The sequence below is a fragment of the Carassius carassius genome, chromosome 31 (genome assembly GCF_963082965.1).
Source record: "Carassius carassius chromosome 31, fCarCar2.1, whole genome shotgun sequence".
NCBI classification, from domain to species: Eukaryota; Metazoa; Chordata; class Actinopteri; order Cypriniformes; family Cyprinidae; genus Carassius; species Carassius carassius.
In genome coordinates, this window is record NC_081785.1 from 22,366,943 (window position 1) to 22,394,360 (window position 27,418).

A 27,418-nucleotide genomic window follows, 5' to 3' on the forward strand; every position below is an offset into this window, starting at 1 on the left:
TATCTTAATATTTAAGACTACAGTATAATGCACATTTGCACATTGACTCTTGTACATCCCTGGGTATCTTAATATTTAAGACTACAATGTACTTTCATGCACATTATTCTCTATTCTATATTTAATTCTACAGTATACATACACTGTCACATATACATTTTTATATATTTTATTCTTATATTTTATTGTTTGCTTTTACTTCATTCTTTCATAGCTATATTTATGTATATTTTCATGTGTTGCATTCTTTAATAATTGCACTCTCCATGGAGCGGACCTGACTCACTGCTGGTTATACAGTATATGCACTATATAATTGTGTATGTGACGAATAAAATTCTTGAATCTTTAATGGACTTCAGGAGAAACTCCGTTGACCACCCACCACTGACCATCGACAGCTCGACTGTGGAGAGAGACAGCACCACTAAATTATTGGGGCTGCACATCACAGAGGATCTCACCTAGACCACTAACACCATGTCGCTCTCCAAGAAGGCACAACAGCACCTACACTTTCTCTGCCGGCTGAAAAGAGCAAGTCTCCCTCCACCCATCCGCACCACTTTCTACAGAGGAACCATTAAGAGCGAGCTTACCAGCTGCATCACTGTCTGGTACAGGAACTGTAGTGCAGCAGACCGCAAGACCCTCCAGAGGACAGTGAATACAGCTGCAAAGATCATTGCTGCCCCTCTCCCCTCCATCCTGGACATTTTCCTCACACGATGCTCAAGCAAAGCCAACAGTATCATGAAGGACCCCACCCATCCCTTCCACAGTCTCTTCCAGCTCCTACCATCAGGAAGACAGTACAGGAGCATTAGAGCCCGATCCGTCAGACTGCTCAACAGCTTTTTCCCCAGGCTGTGAGAGCCCTGAACTCAAATCACCCACCCTCCTCTGAAACCCCACAAAAACCCCCTACCTCCTGAAACATGAACCAGCTCACCTCCTCCACCCCCAAACCAGGGGCGCTGCACAAGATCCCGGGCCCTATGCATAGGCAGTCCTAATTGGCCCCCCTCCCCTTGAAAATATATATTCCAGACTTTTCAAGGGCCCTCTCTTCCTTTGGGGCCCTGGTAATCTGAACTGGTTTTACCCCCAGTCCAGCGCCCCTGCCCAAAACACCCCCAACCTTTCCACATCATAGAAAAACTTTCTGAAACATTCCTTTTTTTTTGTTTTTTTGTGCAATACAAATAATTTTTGTGCAATTCTCCTCTATGCACACTAGACACTTTTCACACACACTGCTGTATGTACATAATCCCATAAAAGACTCAGAAATATGTGTTTACATGCTCGTGCACTACAAATCATCTTGCACTGTTCCCCAGTCAGCTGCTTGACTTACGATGTTTCTCTTTGCACATGCACAGTACTATGTGAAGCATTCGTAAAATCTTTATAATTTTCTGTATCAGTCTATGTATAGGTAAAAATGTATACATATTATATTCATATTCAAATTTTACATGACTGCTTGAACATGACTGCCAGCCGCCAGGCAGCCGACAACAGACAGGTCACGTGACTTGCCAGAATCAGACTATGAGCAAAGATGATCACTCTAGAGGCCCTATGGGTTGAATGTGAATTTTCCACCAAATTACTCTCCATAATATTTTTGTCCCTGATTATTCTGAGAATAGGTCACTTCTGACTCATACAGCACTCTGACTACAGTGAAAAACTATGATTAAAGTAATCATCTATTGAATTTAGTTCACAAAGAACACATGCACACACAAAAGCAGACACAATGTGGGTGGCCATAAAGATGCATCATTCATCCCATCTCCATCATAAAAGGGGAAGGCATATACTGTATTGTTCACTACATTGCTTGCACTCTATTCATATTGTTAATAGATTAGAACTTCTGCTCGCTGCAGCTGCTGAGGCAAATGTTAGTGCGAAAGCAATTAGTCAGGCCTTACTGAACAAATTTGTCCCTTGCCTTGTCCCCTGACTGCTGATGCTGCTTGTAGTGCTACCTGCAAAAAGAAGAACATACAAGAAAGACAGACACATTTTAATAATAAGTAAAGGATCTGACTGACACGTTTTCCCAAACCAGAGCTTCTCCTTTTGATGTTTGCACAATTTTTCCAGTAGTAAGGAACGACTGACTCTTACAAAGATGTCACTGTGCCAGCATTTTGTACAGTCACTGCTGTTTGGGGTTTGAGAAGGCACACTAAGTGTGTTTCTGGCTCAGAATAAAAATAATAATAATAATAATAATTTTGACAAAGTGTGTATAAAGTACACTGTGAGGTATGAAATTACAATGGTGATGTTTAAAGTCACATTGTGAGATATAAAGTCCCAGTTTTAGATATAAAGTCATATGGCTTCACATAAAGTAGCAATTATGACAAATTAAGTCGCAGTTTGAAATAATAAACTTACATTGCAAAATATTATGTCACACTGTGAGATATAAAGTTGCAATTATGAGAAACAAAGTAGCAATAAACTGTTTCCAACTCCGAGTCTGAAATGTGATTCTATATTAACCAAAAAACCCTATGACACTTCAGGACTTTCTCTAATCTTATGGAAACTTACTGTTAAGAAATTTTGCATTAACAATATGCATCAATCATGTAACACATAAAGTGTGGCTGGTGTCAATTTGACGCCAAAAAGACACAACGTTACTGTTTTGGATAACAATCATATTTGTAAAAAGTGTGTTTGCAATATTGTGATAATGTAATATTATGTTGTGAAGATATGCTTCAATAATATCTACTGTCTACTGGGGTTTGATTAGATAAGAGGAAAATACATTTTAATTATTTCAATCAGAGGTTAATTTCAAAAGTACTAGAAGTACTACCTAAAAAAAAGTTGGAAACTGTTTGGAAGTTGGTAGGAACACCAACTTTCATTGTCTATTCAATGAAACAGGAAGTACAGGAAGGGAAATTAAGGAACTTCCGTAATAACGTCAAAAAAATGTGGTTCCACCAAAGCACAACACCAACACTCCAGTTCCTTTAGAGTACCAAATCTAATTGATCATATGTTTTTATAACATAAATGCATTCAGAAAAACTGCACACCCTCTTTATTGACTCCTAGGCATCCTTTGAGTTCTTGAAGGGAGATGGTCTTGTCCTTGTCAAGGTCGCAGTAGTCTGTGAACTTGCGGGCACATCGTTTGGGCTTGGCTTTCTTCTTTACATAGCGCTTGAAGGGCTTCATCTCCTTCTTGTTGATATCATGACTGCCATTATTATCCAGCTGGGCAAAGTACCAATGAACCACCCGTTCCTCCAGTGTGTGGCTTGGGTCAGGCTCAACAAACCTGGAGGAGAAACAATCATAGTTGGTGTGGTATACTGTATAATACTTTCAACACATGTAAAACATACTTTCCATTTAAGAATTTTTGTTGCGGTGTGATTAATTTGTAAGAGAGAGAGAAGACAGCAAATGGCTAAAGAGAAGAGACAGAGATAGTATTATACTTGGGCAGTTTCAAATTACTGTACCTTTATCATTATTATTATTATTATTATTATTTTAACAAACATTAAAAGCAGTCTTTGTCCTATATGACATAAGACTTGTGACTAAAATGGAATAAAACAGAAAAAAATAAAATCTCAGCGAATTACATTGTGTTCAGACTCTGAACTCAAAGGGTCCTTGGCTCCATCTAGGCACTAGAATATCAGACAGATGTGGGGAGTTGTGGATAAAAAGGTCAAGCCTAACTCAGCATTGTGTTTGGACATTTTGTTTAAGCAGAAAGTACTACCTCCTCCCCCTAAATTAAAAAATCTAGTCAATCAATGCTGGTCCAATCAAGACTAGACTTGTTTTTGGCTCATGTCTTGAAAATATGACAGTGTTTTAATGTTACATTAAAATTATAATAATAGTAGTAATGGCAATAGTGATAATAATAATACTTTTAAAAAAGTCAAAATGTTTGAAGAAAATAAAAATTCCACAGTCATTTCTAAGCACTGAAAAAGCTTTTTAACAACCACGCCTTTTCTCTGAAGAAAAGTAGGGAAAGTTTTTTTCAGACATTTTTTTTTTTACAAAGATCAGTTCCAACCTTAATCAAACACACCCGAACAAGCTAATCAAGGTCTAAGGGTTACTAGAAAGCTACAGGCAGATGAGTTTTTAAACAAGGTTAGAGAAAAACTCTGGAGATTGTACTTCTCCAGGACTGATGCTGGCTACCCCTGGTCTATTCTAATAACATTACAATTTTCTTAAAACACTACAAATTTATTCTCATAACTTTTATTATTATTATTATTATTATTATTATTATTATTTTCTGTTGCATGACAAAACTGTAAATAACACATTGATTAATTAAATTCTTACCTCCCGCCACCAGAGGGGGCTGGTGAGTTGATAGCCATCACCATGTCAGTAGTGAGGGCATCCAACAGGCTGGTTATGAATTCCACTTTCTTTCCCTCTGGACACCCTGTAACATTTAAAGAAAGACTGGTATAACAACAAACATTCCCATTTAGGCTTGCAGCAGCACACAAAATACATATTTCAAAATTGAAATATACTCAGATCAATTTGTTTTCAATTCTGCTCACAGTTAGCAAGGGACGTATTAAGCTGTCCAAATGAAAACAGATTATGCAATACGGTTGTATTTCTAATACAAATCACATTTGATTACAATCTTAACATTTTAGCAGCTCAAAGACTCCATCATCAACACAATATGCCAAACAAAAGATGTTAGCATTAGCAAATGCTTGAATGCATGTGTGAAATGTAAAGTAGCTAATAAGGTAGAATGACAAGGTGATAAGGGCACTTACACAGACCACCACAGCCCCTTTAACTTTATGACACATTGCTTTTTTAACTTTAACTTTTTTAACTGCCCCAGATGCTTGGCTGCAATGGTGTGCGCGACCTTGTTTCGGCCTTAACTGTGTCTCTTAAGGGACAAATTAAAACAGGAGTATGTCATGAAATAATCTCAGTTTATATTTTCACTTTGGTTTTCTTGTGCTGTACCCTCTACATCAGTCCCACTAACTTCCCTAATTTTCCTCATTGTAATTTTGCTGGCTCAAGGAAGTATGGGAGGCAGGGCCCTGTGGTTTATCATGTGACTCCACTTAGTATCTGTAAAGTTTGGACAAGTGTGATAACGTGCCGGCTCAGTGTTTCTCAGACCAAGTGTTAAATATTCGGCACATTTAGACATCATAAAACCAGCTTGTTGGAAGCCCTGATGTAGATTAGCCCTGAGTTTGTTTGTTTGCACTAGCATGAAGCTACAGGTAGGTCTTGTAGTGGAATTTAGCCTGTGGAAAGGGTTGTACTTCTATCCAAAGTTCTTTTTTCTCCTTTCCTGTGTTGAAAGGATGAAACCAAGACTTTTTTTTGTTTTGGTGCCAGGTAGCACTCAAGTAGAGTACATAAAAATAATTTCACTGAAGTCCCCTGGGCATTGACAGCACCTCTCAGCCCCCTGCTGCTGCCCTCCCCAGTGGTCCACACTGTCATAAACTACACCACACATCTGTTGCCCAGTCAGGAGCCACACAACTTACCAGATGGGGAATTAAAAAGGAGTTATGATGAAATTCTAAATGAAAGGGTAAGAAGCGAGAAACCTAGGATTGAACTGGAATGAGCAAAAGCCTAATATATCAAGGGAATACAACCTTTAAATGCTAACATGTGGTTCTGCATGTTCTTGTATTTGATCCTGTAATCATTTGTCAAACATTATTAGCAAACACAAAAAAAGGTAAGCAAAAAATCATGAAAATGAATATATACAATAAAACACCAATTTAAATGCAGAGAAACATATTAGCAATATCAATCGTTATTGCACATAAAACCAGCAATATAGATCACAGAAATGAATTACAAATTGCTACTTGCTAGGCAGATTAAGGGGGAAGAACATTTAAATGGACAAAAATCTGTATTTTTTGTCTATTGTCCATCCTGGAAGAGGAATACGAAAAAGTGAAAACTACATATAGCTTACAAATGACCTCAAAGCTATAGTTAATAAAGCTAATAAATGATTGATATACTGTATTAACGTACAATTGTAAAAATAATTTTCAATCCATTTTAGAAAGAATATGTGTATAAACAGAGGAATGAGTAACAAACTAATTGGACAGTTAAAGCTATGTTATTAAAGCTGCGGCTGACAAGTTAATTGTGTCCATTTCACACTTTTTTTTTTCAGTTTAACGAGTGTATCCTCTGTGTAATGAAGTACACTTCTTGTTGGAATTTTCAACATGAACTTGTGTTGACTAATTATTGCAATATTTATACCACCAACTGGTGAAGAATAGTTTGCAAATGTGCAAATTGGGACACACCTCATGTCAAGTGTTTTGCTCACCTGTCAGATCTCTGTCTCTAAAAGGATCTTCCATGTCTGAGTCTCGAGAACGAGCCGCACTGTCACATTCTGGTTTCTCATACCTGATGGAGAACACACAAATGAGGCACTTAGTTACAATGTTTATTAATCTGGAGGCCAGAATATCACACAGATTTTGGATTTATGGATTATTTTGATTTGAGACAGTAGGTAACCCTTAAGGAACAACCTCCTGGCTGTTACAGGTTCTCTGTGTGTGCTTTGCCACTGTTTGCTGTGCTGCCTCGTTTGTCTCTCTGGTTACCCCTGTTAGTTGTCATAGTAATTAATTGACCACACCCCCTTCCTTGTTTGTTGCCGTGGTTACTTATTGATCCTTTTGTTCTTATGTGTATATAGCTTTAGTGATTTTCTTGTGCTTTGTCAGTTGTTGATTGTAATGGTTGCCTGTTTCTTGCATGTTTTTGTTCCTGTGTTCTGTAACTTTATTCAATTCCTGCACATAGGTCCACATCTCTGCCTGCCTTTGCTATGCTCCACAAGCTCCAGCAGCTGCTGCCCTTCCAGTGATGTTGGTCACCATTCTGTGTGTCTGGGCTGTACACAGTTGCTTTGAGGCGGCATGGACTGCTACAGAACCTCCCGAGGAGGTGCAGACTGTTCCCAAACTCTAAACCTGTCTCGTCATAATCAAGGAGGACATCCCTGAGCTCTCTGTCTGCCTTTGTTTGCTTAACAACATTACAAATGCTTTGTAAACAAATGCTTTGTAAACTTGGAAACCAAATAAGTTGACTTGGAAACAAAATCTTCATGGACAAGCATCCTGCACATTTTCTTCGTAGAGATTGCAGAGTTTGGCTTTCACTGTAAAAACCCTTTAGAAAAAGAGAATATAGCCATACAAGTCCTGTCTTGGTCTAAACAGCTATCCAAACAAATGAAGACATGACAAACTCCAAGTATTTAATTCCATTGTTTAATTAGATTTGGTTCACTGGTTTTTATTACAGAAAATTGCACTCAAAATTGACCAAGACAGACATAAGAATGCATGACACTGCAGCCTCAAACAAGAACAACAACAAAAAAATCAAGGATTAAATGGAAACAACCAGAACATCTATCCAAAAGATCAAGCTGTCTCAGCATGGTTGCGTGGGCTCAGTGCCTGAATTCAAATAGCAAATTTCATTTAGTGAGTTCCAGTTGGCTAAATTTTCTCAATATTTCCAAAGCAAAAAAAGGACCAATTTACGCATCTCTTCAAGTGGAAAATAAATCATGGCTGGTAATGGGTAGAAGCACATGAGTACGTGTTACGCTTTCAATTTGAGTCCTTTCTACACAATCCAGCACTGAAGTTTTGGTCATGGAAAAATAAAGACTATGCGGTTTGGAGAGAAGGCCAATTGTCATAATGTTCCACTACTAAACTAATCAGTCACATTGGACTGTGTTACTGATGATTGCAATACTTAAAGCATTTTGAGATGTTTAGAGCATGCGAGCTCATCCAGAAACATGTCACATAAATAATGAGGTAACAGCGCAAATAATAGGCAATGCTATTGATACAATTACAAAATTTGTCATAAAAACAAAATGTCTCTGTCTTACCTCGCAGAGGTTCCAGGTATGGGTCTCCCAGTGTCCACCAGCACACACCAGCAGTAACCAGTGGACTGGTGGCACTGGACCGGCTTGTAGAGGCCCTGCAGGCCGCAGTCAGGGATGAAGACGGCTTCCCGTGGGTTCTGCTGAGCCTCATCTTGAGCGGCCTGCCTCTCCTGGTCACAAGAGGGAACTTTCTCTAAAACCACGAGAAACACACTCAATACAGAGACATAACTCACACAAGGCAGAGTCCTGTATAAACTAGCATCATGGATTCATTTTCATATCAACACTTGGATATGGGCAATTTTCTTTAAAAAGCAACATTTTCAAACAAAAAGCTGAGAATATACAGTATATATATATATATATATATATATATGTCAAATGATCTGTCCGCTTTGGAATCAGATGGCTGATCAAAACATAGATATAGTAGATCACTTCCATCAACACCCCCAATGCTTGCATAGACTTATACCACTTCCTGGGTTGACATTTCATTCTGTAATATTAGGCAGTTTTGGCTTAACTGTTGTTTAATGTTGGATGATCTCATTATTTTATGTATGCATCTGCTTACATACGTGACTGGTTGTTTCTACTTCTTTACCGTGTTTTGATCTGGGGATTCAAAACTTTTTCGGAACGAGCGCCTCTTACCATATAAATAGTGAGAACACTAAAAATCAGAAAATTCTGTAAAGCAGCTAATGGAAAAAATAGTTTTTACATGAATCATCCATCTATATTAAGCTGGTACAAGGTGGCACCACCTTCACTTGGCAAAACAAGGAAACCACATGGAAAGGCATTTTCCTATTATGAGAGGAATAGCATGAGTCATGGCAACTGTCAAAGACATTCTCAATGTAATTCCAGCCTTTCTGTTAGAGATATCAGCAGACATATGTTGTAGGGACAGTCATGTACCTTTCTTGCATCTTTATGTGATTGCCGCTAGTGGCCAATATTGACAACACAAGTTACAAAAAATATTTCCTTTTAGCTACAATAAAACTCACCAATTGTTTTAAAAATGAACAGAAGCAGAATTGACTTAAACACTTTCAAGAGGCATCTTCACTCTTTTGCTGAAGTACTCTGAGTCATTAGGGTTTTATTTCAGAATCAGAATCAGAATCAGAATCAGAAAGAGCTTTATTGCCAAGTATGCTTGCGCATACAAGGAATTTGTTTTAGTGACATAAGCTTCCAGTAAACAGAGACTACAACACACAGACAAAAAAAAAAAAAAAAAAAAAAAAAAAGAAAAAATTTTTTACAGGAGATTTACAAATTGGCAAATAAATAAGTGTATAAACAATTGTGCTATAAATGATAATGGAATAGGATTGAGTGAGATGCAGGAATGTTCTAGGATGGAGGGGTAACAAATAAATATAAGGATATTGCACATTTTTGCATAAGTTTAAGTGGGAAACATTTAACTGTTCATGAGGTAGATTGCCTGGGGGAAGAAACTATTCTTGTGCCTTGCTGTTCTTGTATTTGCGGCTCTGAGGCGCCGGCCAGATGGCAAAAGTTCAAAGATGGGGTGACTTGGATGTGAGGGATCCAGAGTGATTTTCTGAGTCCTTTTCCTCACTCTGGATGTGTACAGTTCTTGGAGGGTGGGCAGGGGAGCACCAATAATCCTTTCAACTGTATTTATTACCACGAAGGACACTTGAGAGATGTTCTTTTAAATGTTTTAACGCGTTGTCTCATAAATCTCTATTTATGTTGAAATCCATTTAGTACATTGCTCACTTGTAGTGCTGTGGGCCAAGTATAACAGCACCACATGTTGAGCCTAATCCAGCTAGCGGGGTGCTGAAGTGCTTCTTAGCACTACTGATTCATATCATTTTTAATCAGATGTTTAGGGAATATCGTGCCACAAGAACAGTTATAAGAACGGCCGTTCCTCAGCATGACAGCTTGGGACACTCAAGCTGTTAATCATTAGATTGCACAGATGCATGTAAGCTATACAAAACTCTCTCAAGACTCCTCTTTTTTTCTTCCTCAGTTTGATTTCTTGTTATTTATGTAATGTTAAAGATAGGGCTTGGAACTGAAAAAAATATAACCAATTCAACATTAAGTTACACATTGAATCCCCAAATAAATGTAGACTCAACATGAAGGGATCAACAGAATGACATCTCTCTACCTACATCTTTGCTCTAAAATTGTACATTTACAAACAGCTCTAAAACAATTTTAATAAATAATACAATATCTTTTTTATACATTAATGTTATTCATCACATAATCAGCTCCATACAGTATGTATAGTTATTACATAAATAGGAAGTAAAAATGTATCTTTATTTAAGTGTGTTAATAATTTTTAATAGAATAAACAGTCCATATTAATCGATAACATTTATGAATTTATCATCAATTAACCTGAGCCTACCTGAGCGCCACAGAACAATGTGCTCCAATGCGTACAATCCAAGTTTCATATTTTCATTTGGAATAAATAAATAAATAAATGCCCGACTGGCCTTCAAATTAATTTCTCCCAAAATATACCATTTCTGGCCTAGGGCTGAGGGTTGGTACTGAGGTAGGACAAGATCTGGAGTGTAAGAGGAGAACGGCACTACCCAGTCAGGGTTCATCTGAACCTCCAAATGAAAACCATGAGCTATGTACAACCCTGTTCAGTGTAACCATATCCTGCTGTTTTTGCTTTTGTCTTCATTACAAATAGTTCTGGTAAGGGGACTGACAGGGTTGGCATGATTGGGAACAAGGCTTGGGATGTTTTAAGTGGAACCTGACTGCAAAGACAAGGAACAGAGGAGAGTTAGCCATCGGAGTATTAATAGGTCCTCTTTTTCAGAGATGGGCTCACAATCAGCACTCAAGTGTTCACGGCAGAGTCCATGACTCCAGTGCTTCCCGCCAAGGTTCCTTCATATCTAAATTATTTAGCACTGTTTATTGTAGCGAGGGTATACTGGCGCCAAGCAGCTGTGATTCCTAAAAGTAAATTGTTTATTTTTACTCTCTCTCTCATCCTAATACAATAAAAATGGACAAAAAAGGATGGACAGTCTCGTATCCCATTTAATCCTATTCACGTCACATTTTAATCATGCATTCATTTTTTTTTTTATCTGCACGTTAAACTTTATCCGACCCTCCTCTCTTTTTAGAATACAGTCCTTTCTATGCATTCTGTCCCTTGTTTTTCCAAGAAGTGAGTTGCATGAGTACTGTTTAAACAAACAGACATAAAGTGAGAATACAGCCAAGGTGAGACCTCATTGCTCATTGTTCCACAGAATTCTTAGCTGTGGTTCCTTCTCAGTGTTTACAGGCTGGTATTGATTAGTTTATGTGCAGCATGTTGTAGGTAAACTCTGCTGATTTCCTCACTATCATGCTGAAAATCAGAGCCTCATGTGTTTCATCATGCCAAGATCTGGCCAAACAAAATAGCTTGAAACTCAGACTTATCAGCCTCCTGTAAACACAGTTCTCTCTCTCTCTCGTTTTCTCTTGCAGATGCATATATCTCACTTTCTCTTTCTGTCTTTCTTTCTTCTGCTATCACTTCAATTGTTTTCAGCTGTGGGGTAAGTAATCACTCCATTCTTGGATATATGCATTCGGCACGCATAATATAACAGAACATGGTAAGATGGGCCAGAAGAGGAGGGGTGGGCACCATGTTCATTTCAAACTTTAAAATGAGGGGATGAAAAGGTTTATTAAAATTGTCAAACATTTCCTCAACCTTAGAAGTATTCTAACAACTTCATTTTGATTTGCTTCATGTGAATTGGCAAATAGTGGGTTTTAATGTGTATAAAGAAACACAGTATGTTGTTTTTTCAAGGAGAATGGGCCAATGATGTGTAAGCATTTACAAACCTGATTCCAAAAAAGTTGGGACAATGTACAAATTGTGAGTAAAAAGGGAATGGAATAATTTACAAATCTCATAAACTTATATTTTATTCACAATAAAAAGAGTCCGGCAAACTTAAATGTACATATAATGAACAGCTGGAGGACCAATTTGCAACTTATTAGGTCAATTGGCAACATGATTGGGCATAAATAGAGCCTCTCAGAGTGGCAGTGTCTCTCAGAAGTCAAGATGGGCAGAGGATCACCAATTCCCCCATTTGCTGTGGCGAAAAATAGTGGAGCAATATCAGAAAGGAGTTTCTCAGATAAAAATTGCAAAGAGTTTGATGTTATCGTCATCTACAGTGCATAATATCATCCAAAGATTCAGGGAATCTGGAGCAATCTCTTTGTGTAAGGGTCAAGGCCAGAAAACCATCCTGGATGCCCGTGATCTTCGGGCCCTTAGACGGCACTGCATCACATACAGGAATGTTACTGTAATGGAAATCACAACATGGGCTCAGGAATACTTCCAGAAAACACTGTCGGTGAACACAATCCGCCGTGCCATTCGCCGTTGCTGGCTAAAACTCTATAGGTAAAAAAAAAGAGCCATATCTAAACATGATCCAGAAGCGCAGGCTTTTTTCTTTTCGACTGTGGCAAAGTATATTTTCTGTGGTCAGACTAATCAAAATTTGAAGTTCTTTTTGGAAAACTGGGACGCCATCCGGACTAAAGAGGACAAGGACAACCCAAGTTGTTATCAGTGCTCAGTTCAGAAGCCTGCATCTCTGATGGTATGGGGTTGCATGAGTGTGTGTGGCATGGGCAGCTTACACATCTGGAAAGACACCATCAATGATGAAAGGTATATCCAAGTTCTAGAACAACATATGCTTCCATGCAGACATTGCCTCTTTCAGGGAAGACCTTGCATTTTGCAACACTACATACTGCATCAATTACAAAATCATGGCTGCGTAGAAGAAGGATCCGGGTACTGAAATGGCCAGCCTGCAGTCCAGATCTTTCACCCATAGAAAACAAATGGCGCATCATAAAGAGGAAGATGCGACAAACAAGACTTGACATTTGAGCAACTAAAAGCCTGTATGAGACAAGAATGGGACAACATTATTATTCCTTAACTTGAGCAACTTGTCTCTTCAGTCTCCAGACGTTTGCAGACTGTTATAAAAAGAAGAGGGGATGCCACACAGTGGTAAAAATGGCATTGTCCCAACTTTTTTGAGATGTGTTGATGCCATGAAATTTAAAAATCAACTTATTTTTCCCTTAAACATTTGATATGTCATCTATGTTGTATTCTGAATAAAATATTGAAATTTGAAACCTCCACACCAATGCATTCTGTTGTTATTCACAATTTGTACAGTGTCCCAACTTTTTTGGAATCAGCTTTGTAAGAACTTCCCAGGCATGTGACGTATATTGGTTATTTGCCATATGGCAGATGCTTTTATCCAAAGTGACTTACCAAATTGGGTCATTCTGAGAAAACCATTTATGCCTCATTTGTTTCTCCATTACTTATATAATCAAATGGATACAGAACTTAGTCATAACCACCTTATTTTACAATGCAGAAGTAAACAGTTTTGTACATATAAAAATAACTGGAAGTGAATGACACCAGGAGCTTTGCACATTCAAATTACAAATGGCTGCACCCACTAGTATAAAAAATAAGGTGGGTAGTCAGACATTTAGATGCATACAGCATAATCCACACACAGTACATTAATTTAACCCTGAAAAATGTAGAAAATGCACAGAAATAAATTATATTCATTTTGTTTTGTCATGTCCTCATTAATCATCATTATATTTAACTTTAAAAAAAATTGTGTATATATATATATATATATATATATATATATATACACACACACACACACACACACACACACACACACACACAAATTGGTGTTATTGATTATGCCATTTTGACTATATGGGGGAGCTCAAATGTCTGAATTTCACATAGAACTACTCCCAATTTTCTCCCAATAAGTTAATATACAGCCTATTATGATAAAGCAGTGAATAATAATCTGAAAAGAAAGAAGCTTCAAATTTATATTTTAAAGTGCGTGAATAAATCCAACCACCCCTATAGATTTATGTTTCACTTTCTATAATCAGTGACCGACAGAGGAGCATCTTGGCGGCAGGGATTTAAAACTTTACCAAGACTCAAACTGACACAAGCAGAGACTGGATTTTTTCGAACAGGTAGGGTCCATGTGATTTCAAAACATTTCAGCTGGTGTATATATATCGTGAATATATTATTTACCTGATATAAGATGCATTTGGTTTTGAGTCAAGCGCTTCATTGTAGTACAACGGTGATTATCTCTTTACCGCGCAGCACAAGAAGGACAAACAACAAAGCAGAATATTAATAACTATGACTGTACTGTCACACCCATACCATTATGAGAACACCATTATAATAAAACGCTGTGAATTTTTTGAGTTTGGCTGCTGTTTCTGCACATTGTTTCGTGAAGAACGCGTCAAAATGAGTTCATCCAGAGCCGCGCAGACACGTACATTCGGGCTCTTTTTGCAGATAGCCTATAAGTCTTAATATTAACATTATGTTGTATAAATAACGAAGCGTATTCTACATGAAATTATGTGTTTAATCCCATTGATTAAAAACTTGCTATCAAATGCGCCACTCTACTGGTCATCTTCAGCGCGCGCAGCTCAAAACAGAAATGCAGAACATTAATAACTACTGTCATATAGGCTAACTTTATAATAAGAGCACTATTGTAAAAATTGTGAATTGTTAGGGTTTCGCTGACGTTTAGTGTAAACTATCTTTTAATCAAAACACAAAAACATTATTTACCCCGTTTGTATCTGCGAGGCATTTGTTACACATTTTCCCTGTCTGTTAACATCAGTAATTATGGCTGTCGAATGTCTGAATTGACTAAATGTATTTTGCCCCGCCCCCAAACATATGATTCGACTGTTTGCAGAACATTTTAGGTAAAGTCACCATTTTTAAAGAGCCCTGTGGTGTCTCTGTAACTCTACATATCTGTTTTTGCCAAGTGTTACCTGCATTAGAAGCCACAGAGACATTAGCTAGTAGCTAGTTCAAACCCTTAACACTGCTTCCCCCTAATCTGAGAAGACACTATTATAATTATGCTTGTTCTGTTTAATGTAGACCACAAACCCAATTACCATAGAAACACACAATTTACCTCACCTTTGATGAGCATGCTCACTTTTAAAACTGCACGAGTTGATGTGTGAAAGATCTAACTGATGCATACCACCCACAATGCACTGAGAGATGGAAACGTGGCTTTCTTCAAAATTTACTTTAGAAGCAAAAGCAACATCTCAGTGTCTCAATTTAATCCAGATCCCACACACGTCCCAAGAGCAGCGACAGTGCAACCTGATGGCAATTCTGTCAGTTCTGCACCAAAAGCACCCTTGTGATGACCGTGGATCTGCTATTCTTGTTGAACAGTGTTGATGTGCAACAGATGCTAATTGGTCACAGGAGGAGACTCTGAAGCATTCCAAAGACTTGTCAGAGTAGATATACAACTTGCCTGCTCAAGGTAAGTGTTTCCTTCAGCGCAGAACATTTTTTGTCAAAAGTTTGCCTTTTTTTTTTTTTGTGTGGAATAAATATATCATTTCAATGTCTACCAATTATAGGCCACACAGGCAATAAGAACACAAAGGAACACCACTGGAACTGCTCATACACACACTATGTACACAACACACACATTTCTCCCCCCTCAGTCAAGAAATGTGCTCTCTTCTTGTGCTACAAAACTTCAGATCCCTCTACCTCTCAACCGCACTGTCCAAAAACCTCACAGAATATTGACGGGGTTGACTGAACATGCCCTGAGGGTGCTCGACTCATTTGAATGTAATTGTAAAGGAGACACAGAAAGCTAAACAAATTACACAGAGGAGAGTTGAGACATACACAGAAAGAGGGGCGCCACAATTCTACTGGTGTTAGGTTTCTCATCCCTGGACATGCTGAATATTAAATCTAAAACTGGAACAGAGCTATTGCACAAACAAGTGTGCCTGAATGTGTCGACTTGAATGCTGCAATGGCGATGCTTTGAAATATTTCTGTAGTGCTATGTAGGCTAGCCAGCAGACTTGTACTGTATGTGTCAACATAAAGCTCTGCTTGAAAATATGTTTTTGGTCATTGTTGCTCTAAGAAGGATATAGGCTTATGGGATTTTCTTTCCATTTGTATAGAGTCAAATCAGCTGTAGACAGACATGTCTGTTGTGAGACAACTGATTTTGATATATCAGAATATCACATTAACCAATGAAAAACAGCCGGACAGCCAGACAGACATTCTCACCTGACTTCCTACTGTTTGAACTGTTCTGTTTGTTCACAAGCTGCTTAATCCACAACGTTGGAGCTGTAATCTCTGAAATAAAATACAACATCAAATCGATTTGCACTTGTATATCAGTCATATCCATACATGCAAGACAAGACATGTTTTTGTCGTGCTGCTTATTTTTGCATGGGGTCCAAACTTACCCTCACCTTCTGGGACGACATGCGTCTCCATGGTTGGTGTGGGCTTGGAGCCATCATCTGGATTGAGGGTGAGAAAGAAACGGAAAGAGACTACCATTATTGAGGTTAATACAATCTACTCTCCACAACTGTTGAATGATTGGGATTTGCACATGGCCCGGCCAATAGCACAGAAAACAAAGTGGGTGAGGGATAGAGGGTACAGTACAAAATCAGAAAATTCAAGTGAGAAAACACAGATAAATAACAGTGTTCATCCACTCAGTAACACACACACACACACGTCAGAATGCAATAAATAAATAAATAATAACTTTCACATACATACTGTTTAGATAAATGGTATTGTATTGTATAATTGCATAAAAAGGCAATAGTACATTACTTAACACACTCAAAGTTGTCATTATAACTGATAAATGTCCTACAGTACTTACCCACTTACTGTATGTTCTATTGCATTCAGGCTGATTTTCTTGTGACTCACATCACTGTAGCCCCTGGCAGTGGAGGGGCCAAAGCCACAGTGCTAAAGCCACAATAAGGTGGCAGCAAAACCAGTTCATAGAATACATGTAGTTAACTGAACTGAATTACAGTCAGTGTGACACTATTTTTTCCCTGACCTCAACGTTTGCATGTAAAATCAATGTTTATGACATAAGTTATGAAAGTGAATTCTATTATTCCCTCCTTTTATATAAACTTGGGTAATTTAGAAAGATAGCAGCAGCAGCGATTTTTAGAGATATCTTTACATCTGATTTAGAGAATTTCCTGTCATTAAGAGCAACAGCGACAGCTACTCATTTCTGTAAGAAAATTGTACACCTTAAATCAAACCAACCAGCTTCAAGATTAATTTCAACATAAAACATTTGATTCAAAGCAATTAAAAATCTGATAAAAATCACCCAATTGACCCTTTGCAGGGGGTTTGATTGACAGGTTATCTGACCAATCATAAAAAAGAAGCTGCCATTTTTGTCTGACAAACAAACCAGATAGGAGAGTATTTTAACTTTGGTGGACTTGAACTTGAAAACATAGTGTGTATTGACGTCTTTCTGTAGTTAAAACAAGATATATTATGATGTTCGTTCATGTTTTTTCTGTGCTATAATTAGTAAAGAGGAAGAGAAGATCAGTTTCGCTTGAACTGAGACGCTATAGCGATCTGTCACTACACATTAAAGGGACACAGCTGAGACTTTGTTTCATTTATCTGACAAACCCGATTTAACTGGCAGCCTAACGTTACAGTTTTCACACACTTTGCAAAATGGTGAGCCATTCAAAAGCTACTAAAACCCTCCAACAGGAGGCTGTCCAGATAAAGGCCAACGGGCTGACCCTTTCAGCCATTGCACGAGAAGCTGGTCATTCAAAATCTTTCCATTTTTTTTTAATTTTGTGGCTGGTCGTCCACGAAAGACAAATGTATGAGAAGACTGGATAATGCAGAGAATCTCAATGGATAATCGGTTCAACACTGCAGCTGGAATTGCTTGCCATTGCTGAACAGGGTAAGGATCTGTCTTGGCATACAGTGTCTCAATGTTTAACAGAATTTGGACAGAAAGCCCACTCTGCAGTGGCCAAACCTTTCATCAGCAGAAAGAATCAAAAGGCTAGAGTCAGACTAACCTTTGCTGAGGAGCATGTGGTGTGGTGAGTGGAGAACTGGTCCAAAGTTCAAAACGGTTATTAAAGCAAGTTTAATTTATTTTGGTCCGATGGGAAACATTATGTTCATCGTCAAACTTGGGAAAGACTGAACCCATTGTGTGTAAAAAAAAGTCAGTGAAAGGTGGAGGAGGAAGTGTCATGGCTTGAGGGATATTTTCTGCAGCAGGAGTTTGGCCTCTTATACAGACACATGGCAGGTGAACACAAATGTTTGTCAGAACCTTCTGTGGAAACATGCGGTTCTTTCCCTGCGTTTATCGCCCAATCAGTCAGCAATTTTCATGCAGGACAATGCCCCCTGTCACACAGCAAAACAGGAAAAGCAGTTCCTTGAGAAATCAAGTGTTCATATATTGTTCTCTAATTTTGATCTCCACTGTCTGTAGCAAGCTATGTAGCTAGCTAACAGGTAAACTTTGCTAGCCTCCACTATCACTACCAAGCTAACTACATGCGATGTTGTAGCTTTAAAGCCTAAAACACAACAATGATTACATTATTTATTTACCTTTAACAACCTCACAACTCGTAGGTATTTCTCAAAAGATTTATAGTTCTGTTTTGACGACTCTCTGAGAGTTTAGCATGGTAATATCGTGGTAATAGGGTAATATATGCCGGCAGCCATATCACCCTGGAGCCGAAGACCAGTTTCCCACTGAAGCTAAGCAGGGCTGAGCCTGGTCAGTACCTGGATGGGAGACCACCTGAGAAAACTAGGTTGCTGCTGGAAGAGGTGCTAGTGAGGCCAGCAGGGGGTGCTCACCCTGAGGTCTGTGTGGGTCCTAGAGCTCCAGTGTAGTGACACTATACTGTCAACAAGCACCGTCCTTCAGATGAGACATTAAACCGAGGTCCTGACTCTGTGTGGTCATTAAAAATCCTAGGATGTCTTTCGAAAAGAGTAGAGGTGTGACCTCGGCATCCTGGCTAAATTCGCCTGTTGGCCTCCGACCATCATGGCCTCCTAACAATCCCCATATCTGCTGATTGGCTTCATCACTCTGTCTCCTCTCCACCAGTAAGCTGGTGTGTGGTGGGCGTTCTGGCACGATATAGCTGCCTTCGCATCATCCAGGTGGATGCTGCACACTGGTGGTGGATGAGGAGATACCCCCTGACAATGTAAAGCGCTTTGAGTGCCTAGAAAAGTGCTATATAAATGTAAGGAATCATTAATATACATGGCAATGTTAATGTGTTGCTGCTGCGGCAGAGCAACTACCAAGACTTGCTACTGCCAATACATCCACAGGCATGCTACTGTGAGCATGTAGCAAATACTGCTGCTGCACATATTACACATACAATATGAAATAACCCCCATGTCATGAGATTACCCCATAGCAGATTTATACAAGTGGAGCTGGGGAAGGTGGAGGGTTTCTGAAATGTGCTGCAACTGCTACAGCAAGCACTAGCCAAGTATGCCTGAATGTTGAGCAGCAAGCTCATTGGCTGTTGACGCGAAAGAAACCAATCAGCTTAGCCATGTAACTAATGATGTAATCATATCAGATAGAGTTTGAACCTATTGCCCTGCGCCATCTAGAGTTGAGTGACAGAACTTTGGATTTATTGCTTAAAATTAATTATGCCAACAGAGGTTTGAAAGGCATTTTTAATCCTGAAACCCTACAGTTAACTTTAAAGACTCACATCAAGTGGCACACAACCACCTGCTGTCACCTGCTGGTGACATAAACATGTTTTCTTGAGTGCATCCCAGTGCAGAAGAGGTGAAACAAGATCTGAAAAAAAAAACACAGACGAACTCCATACTAAAAACCCTACCTTACATTCCCAACACAACCTTGTATCAAATATCAAAAATTATATCTGGTGTCTGATTTTTTTTTGGTTTGACTGAGGAAAAAATCTTGTTAAAACTACAAAGAAATTCAGTCAAGAGCAGTGAGTGATTTTCTTTATTTCATTTTCTTGGATTAACATTAAGGACACTAACAGAAGATAGTAAATTAGGCGCGGTCACTTTAAGAGACAGTGCATCCAATATAATGATACACATCTGATTTCTTTCTCCACTGTTTACTTTAATTTAAGAGATAACCGACAGTTTTTATTTTCCTTTTTTTTTTTTTAAGAGAATATTCTCCAAGACTGGTATTTTGGCATATTTTGGTATGTATTTGTCGGTATAAGAGCAAAAAGAGGCAAATTTTGGTTGAAGCAGCTTTGAGACCAGTATCTCTGCGTGCACTCTTTGCGCACAGAACACCGCACACAGCTGCTGAAGTGTGCTCGTTCACATCTTTTTCTGTTTGAATGTTTAAACTGCGATTTGTATTTGTTCGTTCCTTTGCAGGAGGACGCGAAGGAGAGAGCTCGTTTCGGTGTTGCTGTCCGTGAGATGCGGCTCTCTGCGTGCGCACCGAACACGGCGAGCAGTACTCAGTTGAGTTTTTCTATGTGATGTGTTTGAATGCTTGAAACTCTTTCAAGCTTTTGTGGCGATGCGCAGCAGTAGACTGTCAACTGTCCTGAGCATCTTTTTAGGCTGCCACTTGAGATCGCTGGGGGACCTATAATCATCACCACCTCTCACCCCACTAGCGACGGCCCTGCCTGTAAATGACAATCTGGCTTTCCTGAGTCAGGGCCCACAAGAGTAGGTGCATGCCATTGCTGCTCTTAACATCTATATATGCTGTTTGAGATGTCACTGCTGTAACAGAGACCGGTGGGGCTTTGGCAGAGCCATGTCTTTGATGTGTGCTAAGTTGTTTCACTGGCTGTTAAATGGAACAACTGGAATAGGTTTTCATCCTTTGCGGTCCTTAGAGAAACTTAAGTCTGAAGTAAAAGTTTGACAGAAAGTTGAGTCAGAGTCAGTCCAATGAACACGACAGAGAAATACAAGACAACAGATGACATCTTTTTGAATGTACTGACACATTTAACCTTACATAAATAAATAAAATGAGGCAAGAAACGCAACATTTAGTAATGGTGCAGTTAAGTGTCCTAAACTGTTAGCTTTCAATATCTCTCATACATAAGCACATGCTCACATTTCTGCGAAATCCAGCTCACCTTTTCTGCCAGAACTAGGAGGTCCTGTCTTATCGGTTACTGACCCTTTAAAGAGAGAGCAAAATGTTTACTCAACTTTTGCAATGCACTACAGTAACCACTTCATTTTGGGAGAACAGGTTAAAATATGCACTTGTAGGAACACAGCATGCATACAAAAGATTACAAAATGCAAGTTATAATTGTAGCATCTTAACTTACACATATAAGATAAAAGGGAATCATTTCAAGGAAAACAATTACCCCCCCCCCCCCCCCCCCAAATAATAATAATAAAATAAAAATAATAATAAATAAATACATAAAATAAATAAAAATAGAAATATAAAATAACCACCAGACCAAATTTTCACAGCTGAAAATGTTGTGATGTTATTATCTAGAAATAATTTTTTTCTGCAATGTCAACACCATATTACAGTATACCAGATGTTGGGTGCATTCATTCATAGCACATAAAAAAAAAAAAAATAATATATATATATATATATATATATATGAAGAGTTCAGATGCAAAAGCCTCTAAGTGCCTTCTGAAATTTTCAACTAAAATTTGGATCTTTATTAGGCTCCTATATTTATGTTCAGTTATTTCACTTTGATAGCCTGGAAAAGGACCTGCACATTGCCATTAAAGTAAAATGACTCAACCTAAGCATAGGAGCTTGATAAAAATCCTAATTTTAGATGAAAATTTCAGATGGCACTTAGAGGCTTTTGCATCTGAACTCTTCATATATATATATATATATATATATATATATATATATATATATATACACACACACACACACACACAAAGGAAAAGTGCAGAATATACTGCAGAATATATCTAACATACCAAATTTTAAGCAAATGTTTTGAGCATTTCTCTTTGTAATTGTTCTACAGTGTGATTTTTCTGATTGAAGTCCCCTGTGTAGATGTCAATGTAGACATTCTTGATTAGCTGCTTATGTTTGATTTGTGTTGAAACTAAATTCTGCAGCAAGATAGATCTCCAGGATTGAGTATTCATGAATAAATCCCAATTTAGTTTGACATGAAACAGATAAAATGCATCGAGGAGGGTGTAGTTATGAACAAACAATCACATTGATCCAAGTACGTGCAAATGCTCAGGATTAAAGGCATGCATAAATTCAAGATTAGACAGTCAAACCAATTAAAATACTGGATAAAAAAAAGGAACTTTTAACAAAACGTCTATTTGGAATGAAATTTACTACCTGACAATCCACTTGTCCCAGCATGAGTTCCCATAAATACACGGAAGTTTCCTGCAAACGTGTGCAAGACATTTCACTTAAGTGGTGATTCATGGGATTTACTCATTTCTGGGACAGGACTAGTCCATCTTTTAAACATTCATGAGATGAAGAACACGGAGCAAAAGGTTGAAGCCAAAAAAAAAAGAAAAAAAAAACAGGGAAGAGTTGTCACTGATTTGACAAAAATTCTCCAATGAGAAAATCTGATTGGGTTTTTGGAGGGAACCAGGGTGATGTTAACTTCTGGTTTGGCTTACAAAAGTACATAATCACTGCAGCACTCTATTACTTCCAGTTTATTTCTCACAAAGTAAATGGAAGGTAAAGTTGAGTGCATTCCAATGTGGGATTTTATAGTGTATACTTATACTATATTTTGGAAAGTTTAGTAGCAATCCACTTTTCCATTCATGAAGATATTAAAGTTATAGTGTACTGTACACACTGCATACTACAGAAAAAGTAGTATGGTAGCATGGTATTCTAATCAAAACCTTGGTATTCTAAACCAAAACCAAGACTCTTATTTGATAGGCCCAAATATAAAATAACACTGATTTAAACAACAGGTTTGGGGGCAGGACTTCCTATTTATCCATACAATGGTGTGTTTGGGAAATCTCTTTGATAAATTGTTTGGTAATTACCTTTAGCAATTCAGTTTAGTGCCAATAGTGGTGCAGAAATCGTAAAAGAAAAGGTCCCAAGTAGAAAATACATTCTTTATACTTGTAATACTAAACATTTTATACTTATTTTAAAAAGAAAATAAGTAATTATATGGAACAGGCAAAAAAAAAAAAAGAAAAAAAGAAAGCTAGGTGAATGTAGCATCAGGGTTAGATAAGCATAGAATGGCATGTATTAGATAAAAATAAATAAATAAAAATAACTAGAAACCAGATTTCAATCGTAATATAATCCAGCTGTGGAAGGAGACGGTGATGTTACCTCCAAAAGAACAATCTTGGCCATTAGAGAAAAGTGTTTCCATTCATTTACGGAGAGAAAAGCTTCCTCATTCCAACATTCCACTGAAAGCAGTTATACAATGAAGAGAGAATGAGAAATCAATGATGGAGAGGGAGGAAAAATAATAGAGAATGAAATGGATGAAAAGAGAGATTGATTGAGTGTGGATTTGGAAAGCGACAGAAAGAAAGAAAAGCCAAAATGTAGAAACTGTAAAGTAGAGGAGAGGAAAAAAAGGATGAACTTTTGGAGTCAGCATATGTCCTCCAGGATATTATCCATCACCTCTCGGTTTCATGCACAAACACAATAGAAGTAAACTAAACAGAGTGGTGGCTAGAGTTTAACATCACACTGACTCCATCAAAACAAAGAGCACAATTTAAATCAAACAAAGTCTAATGGCTCTGAAAGTGATAGACTACAGGCACAACTTCTTGACCGAGACACATGATGGTTTAGCGGTACTGCTTTTCAACACAACCTTAACAAAAAGCAATAATCCATGTGTACATTCTAGAGATACTATCTGCATACATACAGTACCTGAACACACTGGTGTTTTGTTCTGGACAGAAGAGCCGCTGATTGGCTTGCCATCTGTCGTCACGCACCAGCAGTATCCTGTGAGGGTGTGACATTGGACCTGTAGGAGATACAGATGGATAGAGGTGAGAAAAAATTCCAGTAACCGCTCTTGTATCTCCTGGACGAACCACAGAAAACGTCTTGGTGCTTGAGCTAAGGGAATACAATTATTCAGAGTGAAAAATGGCTCATAAACGATGAGGCATTAAAAGCTAAGGCAGACTGGATGATCACTGTTTAACAAAGTAAGGCCCAGTTGATATAGAGGCTGCAAGTCTATAAATGTGATTTAATGTACACTTTCCATTCAAATTTCCTATATGGCAGTCATGATGAGAAACACAGGGAAGTGCAATTTTTTGGAGGCCAGGGAAGATGTTTGAAGGCTAATTTGTCCACTAGGTATGTTTGCTTTAGGATTAGTCGATGTAAGAAGCAACACTCCAAAAGTCCGGAACTCTGACAGACCTGGGCAAATGTTCCATCGTCATTGCATTCTGGGATAAAAATGGATTCCTGCGGCCTTTTGGCCTGTTCCAGAGCCTGAATCCTCTCAGTCCGACATTTTGTCTGGCCCTCTTCTGCAATACAGATACAAATGTGTCTAATTAAACCATTTACGTACAATTATTGCTTTAATATTTTAGTACATAAAGGACAGTGATGCAATGGTAATGTCATTTGATTCTTAGAGAACGTTTTGGAAAATATACCTTGAATTCACTATATGTTGCTATGGAAAGAAATGTCTAGGAAATTAATAAATTGAATCAAACATAAGGCATGTTACTAAATAATCATGGGAAAATTCATATACAGTAACACAAACACACTCCTAAACTTTTTCACCAGGGAACTCCCATGACCTTTCCAGTTGTTCATGATTACATGAAAGGTATTTTAAATATAATTTACAGAAACTTCACTCACAAATACCAACTATATTTTACAGTGGAGATAATATTTATTTTATCCCTGCTGATTTTGTAAGTTTGCCCACTTACAACGAAATGAAGGGTCCTTAGTTTTTTTTGTTAGGTTTATTTTAACGGATAGAGACAGAATATCAACCAAAACCAAAATACCCTACCATCCAGTAAGAATTCTGGCTCCCACAAATTGGTTATGTGCCCATGTGGAACACAGAGTAGTCTTGCCGGTTTAAGAAGTTACTCATAATGTCAGCTTACTAGGTGTATAAGAAACCTGTCCACACAATCTGTATCTTCCATTCCAACCTCTCCCACCACCATAGACAAGACCAAAGAGCTGCCAAAGGATGTCAGAGACAAGATTGTAGATCTGCACAAAGCTTGAATGGGCTACAAGACCATCAGCAAGAAGCTTGGTGAGAAGGAGACAACTGGTGGTGAAGTCTGGAGCTCTGTGCAAGATCTTACCTCTTGGGTAAGGATGATCATGAGAAAGGTGAGGGATCAGCCCAGAACTACATGGGAGGAGCTTATTAATGATCTTGAGGCAGTTGGGGCCACGCTCACCAACCAAACCATTGGTAACACACTACGCTGCAATGGACTGAAATCCTGCAGCGCCCACAAGGTCCCCCTGCTCTAGAAGGCACATGTACAGGCCCACTTAAAGTTTGCCGATGAACATCTAAATAATCCAGAGAAGGCTTGGGAGAAAGGCATTACAGGTGCATTTCAGTAAATTAGAACGTCGTGGAAAAGTTCATTTATTTCAGTAATTCAACTCAAATTGTGAAACTTGTGCATTAAATAAATTGAATGCACACCGACTGAAGTAGTTTAAGTCTTTAGTTCTTGTAATTGTGATGATTTTGGCTCACATTTAACAAAAACCCACCAATACACAATCTCAACAAATTAGAATATGGTGACATGCCAATAAGCTAATCAACTCAAAACACCTGCAAAGGTTTCCTGAAACAATTAGAGTTGAATTACTGAAATTAATGAACTTTTCCACAACATTCTAATTTATTGAGATGCACCTGTAACTTGACTCACTGTGTGTGGAGGGAGAAAAATGCTGACTATGACCCAAAGAACACCATCCCTACAGTCAAGCACAGAGGTGGAAACATTATGCTTTTGGGTTGTTTTTCTGTTAAGGGTACAGGACAACTTAACAGCATTGAAGGGCAAACTGATGGGGCCATGTACTGTAAAATCTTGGACAATAACCTCTTTCCCTCAGCCAGAATACCGAAGATGGTTCATGGATGGGTCTTCCAGGATGACAATGACCTAAAACATACCACCAAGGCAACAAAGGAATGGCTCAAGAAGAATCACATTAAGGTCATGGAGTGGCCTAGCCAGTCTCCAGACCTCAAACCTATAGAAAATCTGTGGAGGGAGCTGTAAACTTAGAGTTGCCAAACGACAGCCAAGAAACCTTAAGGATTTAGAGAGGATCTTTAAAGAGGAGTGGAGCAAGACCCCACCTGAGATGTGTGCAAACCTGGTGACCAACTATAAAAAAAATAACTCTTACCTCTGTGCTTGCCAACAAGGGTTTCTGAACCAAGTACTAAGTCATGTCTTGCTTGTGGAATAAATATGTATTTCACTCACTGAAATTACATTTCTTTGTAAGTGGGTAAACTTACAAAATCAGCAGGGCATCAAATAAATAGTATCCCCTCTGTAGATCTGAACAACAACAACAACAAAAGAAAAAAGCACATTGGAAATTTCCATGCCATTCCCATGACCTTTTAAATATTTTATTAATGTCTGTGAGCATTCCAGACTTGAAAATCACAAATAATAGCTTGATATTTCCATGACCACTGAAATTCTGAAAACAATTGATTGAAGAATTACTGAAGATTGGATTATTGGAAAATCCATCCTATTAAACAGCCTTTGAAAGAAACCTCATCACTTGTGGTAAGAAGTGTATCGTAATGATTCTCAATCTTGATCTAAGGATGGAAAATATTAGGTTTGAAATGTCAAAGCTGAGTGTCGTGTTCCAGCATGTAAGCACTTTGACATTTTGGATGAACACAAAGAGTATTTAGTCATTATAAGACAAATAAACAACCCTTACAAGTTGGACCTCAGTGCTGGACTGCTCCCAAGATGTGGGGAAGTTAAAAACCACGTAATAAATTTCACACTTTTATCTTTTAAGCTATTCACAGCTAAGTCATCAAATGCATAGACTTGCAATGTACTTTCAAATACATGTGAAGATATGAATTAGGACAGACATCAGCAAATCAAGCACACCGATTGCAAATCTGCCCTGCATGTCTGAGAGCAAATGCTGTCAGATCATCCATGATGCAGAAATAAGAAACACTTGCTGTCTCTGTGAAGTCTGGGACCAATCAGCTAAAAGAGGCAGGTGGGCTGCAATCACCCCCAACAACACAACACGT

General features: G+C 38.3%; 1 protein-coding gene across 6 annotated transcripts in view; it reads right to left on the reverse strand.

Moving 5' to 3' along the window:
- Positions 1-1,622: 1,622 nt before the first annotated feature.
- LOC132111790 (SPARC-related modular calcium-binding protein 1-like) overlaps positions 1,623-27,418 on the reverse strand; it is a 57,269-nt gene continuing 31,473 nt past the window's right edge. Inside the window, exons 4-14 of one of the 6 annotated variants that reach the window (XM_059519385.1) lie at positions 24,511-24,623; positions 24,001-24,100; positions 22,441-22,491; positions 21,212-21,256; positions 16,469-16,558; positions 16,281-16,352; positions 7,997-8,189; positions 6,395-6,477; positions 4,369-4,474; positions 3,081-3,325; positions 1,624-2,003 (exon numbers count right to left, since the gene is read on the reverse strand). In XM_059519385.1, the coding sequence (XP_059375368.1) occupies positions 1,936-2,003; positions 3,081-3,325; positions 4,369-4,474; positions 6,395-6,477; positions 7,997-8,189; positions 16,281-16,352; positions 16,469-16,558; positions 21,212-21,256; positions 22,441-22,491; positions 24,001-24,100; positions 24,511-24,623 (1,166 nt within the window). In that variant the 3' untranslated portion in view covers positions 1,624-1,935. Of the gene's footprint in view, positions 2,004-3,080; positions 3,326-4,368; positions 4,475-6,394; positions 6,478-7,996; positions 8,190-16,280; positions 16,353-16,468; positions 16,559-21,211; positions 21,257-22,440; positions 22,492-24,000; positions 24,101-24,510; positions 24,624-27,418 lie in introns of all 6 variants that reach the window. The other 5 variants (XM_059519386.1, XM_059519388.1, XM_059519387.1 and 2 more) reach the window with 5 other exon arrangements.